This window comes from Macaca nemestrina, chromosome 7, assembly GCF_043159975.1.
Source record: "Macaca nemestrina isolate mMacNem1 chromosome 7, mMacNem.hap1, whole genome shotgun sequence".
Classification (NCBI taxonomy): Eukaryota; Metazoa; Chordata; class Mammalia; order Primates; family Cercopithecidae; genus Macaca; species Macaca nemestrina.
In genome coordinates this window covers 108,644,993-108,657,167 of record NC_092131.1, presented here as the reverse complement: position 1 = coordinate 108,657,167, position 12,175 = coordinate 108,644,993, and the positions used below count along the sequence as shown (strand labels likewise).

The 12,175-nt window shown below is 42.2% G+C and overlaps 1 protein-coding gene across 6 annotated transcripts in view; it reads right to left on the bottom strand.

The window, feature by feature from the left end:
* LOC105497466 (SH3 domain containing GRB2 like 3, endophilin A3) overlaps positions 1-12,175 on the bottom strand; it is a 166,696-nt gene that overhangs the window by 43,555 nt on the left and 110,966 nt on the right. For 2 of the 6 annotated variants that reach the window (XM_011768566.3, XM_071100794.1), the window contains exons 3-6: positions 10,966-11,038; positions 7,513-7,656; positions 4,878-5,054; positions 3,140-3,273 (exon numbers count right to left, since the gene is read on the bottom strand). In XM_011768566.3, coding sequence (XP_011766868.1) covers positions 3,140-3,273; positions 4,878-5,054; positions 7,513-7,656; positions 10,966-11,038 — 528 coding nt within the window. The remainder of the gene's footprint in view (positions 1-3,139; positions 3,274-4,877; positions 5,055-7,512; positions 7,657-10,965; positions 11,039-12,175) is intronic. The other 4 variants (XR_011626240.1, XM_011768568.3, XM_071100795.1 and 1 more) reach the window with 3 other exon arrangements.

Below are 12,175 nucleotides of genomic sequence, written 5' to 3'. Positions count from 1 at the left end.
TTCTCTAGAATCAACCATTCAAAAATAATTTGGAAAAACATCTCCTGTACCCAACCAACATATACACCTACTAAGTACTCACAAAAATTAAAATAAAAAAAAAATAAAATAGGCCAGGCGCAGTGGCTCACACCTGTAATCCCAGCACTTTGGGAGGCTGAGGCAGGCGGATCACGAGGTCAGGAGATCGAGACCATCCTGGCTAACATGGTGAAACCCCGTCTTTACTAAAATACAAAAAAATTAGCCAGGCGTGGTGGCGGGCGCCTGTAGTCCCCGCTACTCAGGAGGCTGAGACAGGAGAATGGCGTGAACCCGAGAGGTGGAGCTTGCAGTGAGCTGAGATCATGCCACTGCACTCCAGCCTGGGCAACAGAGCGAGACTCTGTCTCAAAAGAAATAAAAAATAAAAAATAAAATAATGTGTGTGAGCACAAACCATGTGGCAGGCTTGTGACTACAGGGAACAAACCACAATCCCTCACCCCAAGGAATGGACTGCTCAATATGAGCAGAAGGTAAGCAACAGTGCTCATGGCACAGGGGCACAGAAGGGGTACCCCACAGAGTCTAGCAAAAGAACAAACAGCTTCCCAAAGGAAAGCACATCCGAGCTGAGGGGTGAGGTGACACAGCCAGGAGATGGGGTGAAAGGACAAAGACAGCAAATAGCGAGAAAGCACAAAGCAAAATGTCACCAGGGAGCTGGAAATGATTCAGTGAGGCTGGACAGAGTTCACATGGGGAAGGGGTGGCAATAAGGCCACAGAGGAAAGGAGGGGCCAGGCTGTGAAGGGCTGAGGGGCTGTATCTTCACCCCACCTCCGGTGGGCAGCCAGGAAGGTTTGCAGCTCAGGAAGGATGCCCTTGCTGTGGGCTAGAGAATGGACAGGAGGGAGTGAGATGTGACGCCAGGGGTCAAGGGCAGCTGTGCTGATGTGCGTAAATGTTAACAGGAAGAAGCCAACAGATAGAAAGGGAAAGAATGAAGGTACAGCAGAGAGGACGATGGATGTCACAACGGCCCTGAGGAAGTGAGAGATGACAAACCCGGCGGCCCAGTAGAGGACTTGAGAGCAACAAACATGTCCCTGGCTTGACAGCAACAGGAACATGTTTCCCCTGAGATGGAAGAAGAGGATGGTATGCATGACGGGGCCAAGGGCTGTGCAGGTGGGGAGTGGGATGTTTAGGGAGCTCCTGAATGGGTGCTTTCATTTCTCACTCAGACTTCCTGAATTCTCCCTCATACCCTTTGCTTTCAGCAGAAACTCTAAATGCAATGCCTGGACAGGCATCCAGGGCTTTCCGTGACTCTCAGTCTTTCCTCCCTCCATAGCACCTCTCTCCCTACACACCCTATCCCCTGGCCATACCACACAATCGAGGTTCCCGAGCCTGCCTGCTCTCACAGCCCTGGCCCTCTGGTCAGCTTGTGCTGGATATTTTGCCCACCTGAGTCTCCCAGTCTGCATAGCCAGCTTCTCCTCCTCTGGGAAGCCTTCTCTGACCCAGCCAGGCTGAGGGAGGTGCCTCTCCTTCATGTCCCTGGGCTAATCTCTCCAACAACTGTCAAAGTGCATGATATCTGTTGACTTGTCTCTCTACCCTACACCTGTGAGTTTCACAAGGGCATGCACCAGGTCTTGGTTAGCCACATATGGCCACTGCCCACCACAGTGGCAAGGCACAGCAGGCCCTCTATACACAGATGATGGATGAATAAATAAATCAACGAATGAACAAAGGAAGAACCAATAATCTGACATTCATCAGTTCCTTCTCTGGCCCCTGGAATATGAAGCCATCTCAAGGCCCACGGTCCAAGCAGGGAAGGCCACCCAAGCTCACACATCCCATCAGCCTCATCTCTGTCACACAGGCTAGACCAGTGGGGGTTCACACTTCCCCCTCGGGTTCTGGAAAAAATGGGCTAGAACGGTGGTTTTTGAACATTAGTGTGCATCAGAATTACCTGGAGGACTTTATAAAACACAGACTTGCTGGGCTTCACCCCCAAGATTTCTGATTCAGGAGGTAAGGGATGGGGCCCAAGAATTTGCATATCTCACAAGTGATGCTGATGTTGCTGGTCCAGGGACCACACTTCGAGAATCAATAGGTCTGAAGAAGGGAAAACAGGATATGCCCAAGGTTCAAATGACCTCCAAGTTGAGATCATGCTCGAAGGTACCCGGAGGAACATCTTCTGTACATATCCATAAGAACGTGCTTGTACCTCCAGAGTATAAGTCCCTGGTGGGGTAGAAGTCTCGGGGCTGTTTTCCCACATCTACAAAAATGCCACCATGCAAGTGGCATGCAATTATCTCCAGGTACCTGAAAATTCCTATGCATATCATTTTTAACAGTTTTCCAAATGAAAAATTCAGTCTCTAGGTGTTGATTTTCTTGAGAAGTAATGGAAAATAATGACCACCAGGGCAATGCATCAAAATATGCAACTATGGTATGATTTTGATAATAAGAAATGCACTACAAAGTTATGTAATTACTTTGTTATGTGATAAATGGCTGCAGAAATATGGATTTTTTTTTTTTTTTTTTTTTTTTTTTGAGACGGAGTCTCACGCTGTTGCCCAGGCTGGAGTGCAGTGGCGCGATCTCGGCTCACTGCAAGCTCCGCCCCCCGGGTTCCCGCCATTCTCCTGCCTCAGCCTCCTGAGTAGCTGGGACTACAGGCGCCCGCCACCGCGCCCGGCTAATTTTTTTGTATTTTTAGTAGAGACGGGGTTTCACTGTGGTCTCGATCTCCTGACCTTGTGATCCGCCCGCCTCGGCCTCCCAAAGTGCTGGGATTACAGGCTTGAGCCACCGCGCCTGGCCAGAAATATGGATTTTTAGCCTGGCTTTGAGCTGGCTTCAACTAGATACAGAATTTCCAGCTGAAAGAACATGCTTACATTCCCTCCCATTATCCTGCTTCATCTCCAGGGCAGATAGATCCTGGCACTCTTTCCCAGTGAGCTCAGGAAAATAGAACTGGGTTATTTTTACCCTACCCACAAGCATCATAAGATGATGCTTTCAGTGAGTCCCTGCTGAAACATTCTAATGATTTTAAATATAAACAGCATCTTAAGTAGCAACAGGTATATTTATAGCCTGGAAGACTTACCCCAATCTCTTTTAAATCTTTATCTTGTAGTAACTGAAGTGGATCAATAAAAGTTTGCTTTACATTAATATCAAGAGAGTCTTTCACCTCAGCCATTAGCTTCATGGATTCACCAACTTCTATCAATGCATTGCCTTGAATAGAAAACATAAATACAAAAGGTTCTTTGGGAGACTACTCCAGGTTTAACAGTGCTATTTATTTCATTCTTTACCAAAAGTTTGTGGATGATGGTGTAGCAAGGTCCTTGCTCCAGGACCTCTGAATCCTGGAACAGAATGAAAAAGAAAAAGCAAGGCTTCCTATTTTCTGCATTTTCCTCTCTATGTTCTGCACTTTCACCACCACAGAAAATACAACTGAGGCTAGCAGACCGAAGTACTTACCATTTGGGCCACTAGATGGGGATAAAGATCCTTTTAAAAAAACTGGTAATTTGGGAATCTGGCACAGAGGGTTCCTTAGAAGCTTAAGAATAAAATCTCCTTGTAAACAATGAAAGGATTCACTCATGGGGCTGTTAACCAGTAAAAATTACAATAGAAATAAACCAATAAAACATCTCAGCTTCTAGCTGTGGGATCTTCTCAAGGCTACTCCCTGTATCCTTCTAGAAGGTTCTAAGGCTCCCTGCCCTCTCTGATGTCAAAGAAAGCCTGCTGGTGTCACATGGGACATCCTGTCAGCAGGGTGGGGTGGGGGTCTGCTGGTGCACTAGAGCCCAGGCCAGACTTCCTGGCTTGGGTAGTGACAGGTAGTTTTTCCTGGATCACAGTGTGGTATCTCAGTCCAGTTAATCGGCAGTAATTTGCCATATTATTGCAGACCACGTGCCCTCTAGTTCTCTGTACAATGAGGGCTGCAGGGTCTCTAGAAAACATCCCTGGGAAATGCTGCACTAGAATGAACTATTTTTCCTATATTTGAGTTTTTCCAAATTGATCTTGTAAAAAGATGGAGATTGGGGTTGCTCAATTCCTAGGCTTAAAGAAGACTGTAAAGCCCAGCCTAAGTCTGACCTTTGAGTTGTTTCACCCACCAGGCGAGGGCATGGACAACTTATTCACCTGTAAAACAGAGATGGCAACATGTGCCTCACCTCCCTTAAAATAAAAAAAATAAAAAAATAAACAGAAAGATACTAGATAGGACCTTGCAAAACAGAAGTAGGAACCATTACTCTAAACTAAGGCTTCCCAGGACTCTACACGGACCCAGTGGTAGCTTCATTCCTCCTTGGAAGCTAAATTTCCTTAGCTCAACTCTCCAAAGTGTGTCTAAATAATTCCTAAATGAAGATGAAATATCCCTTCCTAGCCTGTGGACTATTTCCTGCCCAAATGGTGAGAAATATCAGTGTCCCATTTGGGTGATAGAAATGGTCACCATATACTGACCCCACACCCAGCCCCTCTGCCACCAGTTCCAGTGCCTCACAATGTCAGCTCATTTCACCTTGACAGAAACATTTTCAAATACGTTGGAGACTCCAAAGATGATGCTCTGAACATGGGCCGCCACCTCCCTGGAATCGACATTCCCTCTCCTTGCCTGAGACTGGCGCTGTCCAATTCCACGGGTGTGGGGCTCAGCCTCCACCCACTGAGGTTTCTGCACTGTAGGAAGTCCCAGCATGTGGCCCCCCCAAAAGAAAACATCCAACGGCACAGCCTCTTCCTTGGAACAGCAGAAATCCATCTGTTCCTGACGCCCTGCTGACATCAGCTCTCTTCCTTACCCCAAGTTTCTTTAGGTTGCTGGGCACATGGGAAGCTACCAAATTGTCTGGCTGTCACCAAGGCCAGATGCACGGCAGGAGTGTCCTTGGATGTCAGGGCCTGCCTGGCAGTTTCACCTGCTCCCTTCACTGATGTGCCTTCAGAGTAAGAGATAGGCCATCTTGTCCCCATTGGCCCTTAGAAGAAAATAAAATTCACATTATACTGCTCTGAGGAATAATGCTACCCTTTGTCACTAATTAATTCATGTTTTAATGCTTGAGTTTTAACATTTTTTTCAAAAGATATTTCCTTCAATTTCCTAGAATGATTACTGTGGCCAAATATTTGATTTCTCAACTTCCATCTCCTGCCTTGTTACCACTACATGAATAGCAACTATGCCAAATTCTTTTGGAATACTTAGTATATTAAATCCAATTAATCCTCAATTTAATTTATTAATTTAAATGAATCTCAATCAAAATGTAATGACTTTTTTAAATAAGAGGTACTTAAGTTTCACCTGGAAAAATAAAACCAGTAAGTGTGTCCGTAAACTTTTTGCAATACAATACCTAGATAAATTTTTAGTAAAATATATTAAAGTATGTTTTAAAACTTTAATACTTAAAACAATATGACACTGAATCAAAACAGGATATAGATCAAGAAACAGAAGAGAAAGACCATAAACAAACAACTTATAAAAATTAGTCTATAACAAAAGAATCATTTCAAATCACCAGGAGAAAGTTGGACTTTTCAATAAAGTACTGAAACAGCTATTTATTTGTTAGAAAACAAAATTAGAACCCTATTGCACTGTAGCTCCAATAAATGCAGGAGCTTGGAAATTTAAAGGCAAGAAAAGAAAATATAGAATTCAAAAACAAGTATAAATAAATATGTATATCATTTGCCAGGGAGTGGGATGAAAAAGATTGTCTAAACATGATTCCAAAAAGCTAGAAACCATATAAGAAGACTAAAGAGCTTCACTAAATAAAAAATAAAAATATCTCTCCATTGAAATGACCTTCATACACAAGGTCCGAAGGTAAATGCTTACCTGGGACAAAATTTCATCAACATACAAGACAGCCAATGAGCAAATATCCTGACCATTTAAAGAGCTCATGAGACAGGAGGGGGGAAAATGGACCTCCTAATGCAAAAGCAGGCCAAGGACACAGACACACAATTCACAAAAATAATGACAAACACAAATAAAAATTCCACCTCACACGTGATCCAAAAGATGGAGCTAAAACAGCAATGAGATATCATTTTTGTATACTACATATCAAATGATCAGTCATTTAAAAGTAAATTAAAAAGATAACCTCTAGGGTTAGGAACTGTGTAGGGAAACACCCTCACTCACTCCTGGCAACAGTGTCAAATGGGTGTAACCCTTCTGAAGGTAGGTTGGGACTATGCTTTCAAAACCTGAAAAATAAGCATAGCCTTTTTTTTTTTTTTTGAGAGGGAGTCTCACTTTGTCGTCCAGGCTGGAGTACAGTGGCGTGATCTCGGCTCACTACAATCTCCATCTCCCAGGTTCACGTCATTCTCCTACCTCAGCCTCCCAAGTAGCTGGGACTACAGGTGCCCGCCACCACGCTGGCTAATTTTTTTTGTATTTTTAGTGGAGACGGGGTTTCACTATATTAGCCAGGATGGTCTTGATCTCCTGACCTCGTGATCTGCCCGCCTCGTCCTCCCAAAGTGCTGGGATTACAGGCGTGAGCCACCGCACCAGGCCGAAAGAAGCATACCCTTGACTCAGCAATTTTATACTAGAAATGTTATCTAAATTATGTCAAAGAATATAATTTTGGATATCCCCAAAGATTTACCTACCAAAACAGTTATTGTAAATGCTATGTAAAATGTTTTTACATAAAGAAACATTTATTTAGTAAATGGGATTGACTGAACAAACTATGATACATGAAATATTATGTAGCCATTAAAAACAATATCATGGAAGATTAATTATTTTATGATATGGATCATTATATAGTCAGTGTTACCGAGGAGTATACGTACTATAGCCTTAGTGTGGTTTTTAAAAGTACATATGAACACATTTAAGAACAAACAAGGCATAACAGATACACAACAAGCCGAGTGCAGTGGCTCACTCCTGTAATCCCAGCAGTTTGGGAGGCCGAGGTGGGCAGATCGCTTGAGGTCAGGAGTTCAAAACCAGCCAGCCAACATGGTGAAATCCTGTCTCTATTAAAAATACAAAACATTAGCCAGGCATGGTGGCTTGAGCCTATAATTCCAGCTACTTGGGAGGCTGAGGCATGAGAATTGTTTGAACCTGGAAGGCAGAGGTTGCAGTGAGCCAAGATCGCGCCACTGCACTCCAGCCTGGGCATAGACTTTGGCTCCTAAAAAAAAAAAAAAAGAAGATACACAACAGAGTTTAACTGGGCCTATCAGTGAGTATGGGATTATGGGTGATGTTAGCATTTCTCTTTATTTTACTTACCTATGTTTTCTAAACCTCTTGCAATTAACATGTATTACTTTGGTAATATGGAAAAATAATAAAGGTTGTTAAACTGAAGGGTTTGTGCATAACCTAAAACCATACTGGAGGAGTTCTCAGCTCCCTGAGGTGATCTCGGAATAACTCACCAAAGGTGGAGTCTTCCCCAAGCTCCTTCCCGTATTTCAGCATACAGTCCCCCAGCAAGCCTTCCGTCTGCGGGTATCCTGTGGCCTTCACCTGCCCTCGGATCTTTGACACAGTGTTCAGCATTCCTAGCTTAGCTCTGTATGCTTAAAAACATCGTCATTTGTAATTCTTTAAAGTTACAAGTTGGAGTGACAGGTACATAGCATTTAATAAATGCAGCTGCCAAAATTGAGGTCACCTTAAACAAAATGCCAGAGACCTGAGGCCTGAAACAATTGTGTGTAAACTATTTAATTTTCTCACGTAATTTTCTAGGTTCTTTACAAAGGTGGGTGCTAAGTGCACTGTTCCACAGCCACGATGAACCACAGAAATGATGGCGCACATCAGCTGGGCGCAGTGGCTCACACCTGTAATCCCAGTACTTTGGGAGGCCAAGGCGGGCGGATCACCTGAGGTCAGGAGTTCAAGACCAGCCTGACCAACATGAAGAAACTCAATCTCTACTAAAAATACAAAAAATTAGCCAGGCATGGTGGCACATGCCTGTAATCCTAGCTACTCGGGAGGCTGAGGCAGGAGAATTACTTGAACCCGGGAGGCGGAGGTTGCAGTGAGCCAAGATCGCCCCATTGCACTCCAGCCTGGGGGACAAGAGAGAGACTTAGTCTCAAAAAAAAGAAATGATGGCGCACATTGCTGACTTCAAATAATAGTGACCAGGCTTTTGTGAGCACCACCCCTTGAGTGAGACCCTTTGGAAAGCTTGCAGCTGCTAACACGTGAAGTCAGACACTGACACCTGTGTGACACTGATATGCTTTTTCTTTTGTTTAAATGTAAACAAAAATGGAATTGCCGAGGAGGATATTTCAAACAAGCAACCGGTCATTAACACACACCACATGCGCGCGCACACACGCGCACACACACACACACACACACACACAAACACATTGTGCTCCCAAGGACTGATTCAGCCTAATGATTCTCAGTATTATGGGAGGCAGATGCTGCTGTTTAGGAGGCAGAATCATAGGAGGAGACAGACCACTCACCCTTAGTGAATGCTAGCCTTGTGTGGCTGGTCCCAAGGTGCAGCTCAGCCCCTGCTCCCTAGGGAGGTGATGGGCATCACTGCGTCTTACCTTCCTTTCCTTCCTCTGACTCAGGCACTGAGTATTTACTCATTGTTGCACTGGGCCCTGTGCAACAACACACTGTGCTCATTACCGGGACTCCAGAGACAGCCTTTGCCCTGAAGGAGCTCAAAGTCTAGCTACCGGGAGGCAGAATATACAGGACGTAATTATGAAAATAAAAGTCCCGTGTGGTGCAGAGCAAGGGAAAGGCAGCAATATGCTGAAGAAAGATGGAAAGTACAGAGAATAGTACAGAGAACAGTGTCAGTAACGTGTAGAAGAAGGAATACTGTGGCATAATCAGTAGACAAGGAGAAGGCTTGTTTGACCTAAAAAGATATTAATACAGGACAAAGTGGGAGACAGCTATGGGAAAATGTGACTATGATTGAAAATGTGACTATGAAAATGTGACCAAGCTAAGGATTTGAGATTTCATCCTGTACGTGAGAGAGTGAATCACATACTAGTTTGTGGTATTTGAGATACTTTTAGGTAGTCAAGAGATACATTTTTTTTCCTACTTTAATAATTTTGTACTTATTTTTAACGTATGTTAAATCAGTGCTTCTCAAATTTTTAATGTGTACGTAAATAATCCAAGGATCTTGTTAAAATGTAGAGTGATTCCCATCGGTCTGGATTGAGCTTAAGATTCCACATTTCCAGCAATAGACCGCACTGTGAATAGTGATATTCACAGTGCCAGCTGTGAATGCCACTTACATTCACCTGACATTCACAGTGCTAGCCTTTTTTGTTGTTGTTTTGAAACAACAACTGTTGCCCAGGCTGTACTGCAGTGGTATGATCACGGCTCACTGCGGCCACAAACTCCTGGGCTCAAGCGATCCTCCCGCCTCAGCCTCCTGAATAAATAGGACTACAGACGCATTACCACATCTGGCTAATTTTGAAAATGTTTTGTAGACATAGAGTCTTGCTACATTGTCCAGGCTGGTCTTGAACTCTTGGCTTCAAGCAATCATTATGTCTTGGCCTCCCAAAGCGTTGGGATTACTGGCATAAGCCACTGTGCCTGGCCAGTGCTGGACTTTTGAACCTCACATTTATCCTCAAAGCATTTATCCTCCAGGTCCCCAGGCCCAAAGGCTTCACTCCCACACACCACACACACACTCTTTCTCTCTCTCTCTGCCCATCTTTCCCGCTGTTGGAGTGGGGTGTGGGATGCAGCAGGTATATGGGTGAGAGCCATTAAACTGGATAAGAGATTGCTAGGGCTGCCTCTTCTCTAGGAATAACCAGAGACCTCTAGCCAGTGGACACTTTCATTGTTGGCCAACACCTCCTTATCCCATTCAAGAGTCAGCTGGTTGAGGGTGAAACATTTGTTTGATTTCATAGTGTATTCCAGCACCCCAAAATCCTCTAGTGCAGAGAAAGCACTTAATAAATATTTGTTGACTGATATATCAGGAAAAGCAATCTGTGGGGCTGATTTCAATCACTCATGTGGCCAGGGAGGAGAAGATACATTTTTACGGTTTTCAAAGCTATTATCAACACAATTGTAAAGAACTTTAGACCTGCCTGGATACATCTGATAAAATTTATATTCTTAAATTTTTACTTTCTCAGTTTTCAAATGGTTAGGTTTGTGCTGATTCCTACAGTCAAGGGAATCACAGGAACTCCACGCAAATAATAAATTCCTAAAAAGGAAAGGCGGCTTCAGAAATCCACAGAATTCAAGGCTTGGGCGCCCTCTATTGGTTCTTATAATTTACAACCTGGGAAAATCTCATCAATAGATGCTGCTTGGGGACCTAGAAACCCAGACCTTCAGTGGAGAAGCTGATGTGACACTGGATTTATGCAGTCTTTCGTATTCACTACATCTTGTTTCTCCAGCATTTAAGCCATGAAGAGAAAGCTCTTTCAAATTAACATATACCTCTATGTATATGGTACACAAGGGCAGAATTTTTTTAAAAAATTATGAAGAGGAATAAAGAGGAAATAAGGGAGTAAGGAAATATTTGCCAAATGTTTAGTGGCTTTCTGAAGCAACTCATAAAAAAACCTTTGCTCAGTGCTCCCTTGTTGCTACGACCAGCATTCCATTCGGATGACGTCAACTGAAGTTCACAAATATAGCTGTTCTGTTTCTCATCAATAGGACTGAATGCAACTACCTTTGGTCACTGGAGACTCAGCTTTAAAAACTGAATTTCATTATTGGGACACAGATGACATTGTTTCTACATTATGTCAACTAAACACCAAGCAAACATGGATTATTAGGGTCTGTGACAGCAAATGAACAAGAGAATATTTCAACTTTACCTGGATTTGGCTGAAGATATTCAGTGGTTTTTGAAAGAATTTCTGCAACAGCTTTATTGGTAACATCTATTTTCTTAAAAGCAAAATTTAAAAAAGTTAGTAAATGACAAACTCAATAAATTCACAAAAGAACAGAGGAGTAATTTTCATTAATTTAATTTTTCTAACACCATTATGATGATTTTAATCCAAATGAACGTTTTCAACATTTTTGGGAGATGCAATATTTTCTCACTTTCTGATTTTTGGAACATCACTTCCTTCCAGTGATGTTGGAGAACATTAATTTACTTTTCCTTTTAACATTAAAATGAATATTAAGGTAATATTTAGAAAATCTGGAAAAGTTATTATGCTCCACTAGATTATCAGATATACTTGGAAGTCTCTCAAAACTAACACTAGACATGAACTAAACTCTCCTTATCTGCTGGGTGAACTTGAATTTCTATACTTATATAAGGATGCCACAATAATGATCCATATTAGCAACTGCCTCAGTAATCAACAATAAAAGAATCATAATCATTAGTATTATAATACAATGAACATACTCATTTGTGCTAGGTCAGATGTTAACATCAAAGTTTTCTCCAAACGTTCCCTGAAAGTTAACCCTTTCTGGTTAAGACTGAATCTTTCCTTCTGCAAAACCATTCCTGGGCTTTCTGGTTCTTAGTTAACCAGAGAGCTAATATGGGAATAAACAATAAAGTTAAAATGCAAGTTGCAATAGCTTTATTTATACCATCAATAGGCCAAAAGAAAATGTAAAGAAAAATATCTCATTCATAAAAGCAATAAAAATGTAATAACAAAGAATAACCATTATGAGAAATTCACAACACCTATTTGAAAAACCACATTCTTAGATGGTAAAACTCAATTTTGGAAAGATATGCATTCTTCCCAAATTAACATGCAAAATTCATTCAAATCCCATCATAATTTCAATTTTTTCTTTTTTTTTTTTGTTAAAATTTGGCAAACTGATAAAGTGAGTCTTCATACTATATACATGATTTAAAATATCAACCTAAAAAAACCAGACTATAAAACGACTAACATATAGAGGACAGTATTTTGAAATACTGGAGTGGGAAGAAACTTCTAACCAGGACCTGAAATTCAAATGTCATAAATAAAAAGACCAAAATTCCGACTCCCTAAAAACTCAAAAACTGAACACGAAAAGATACAGTATGTGACA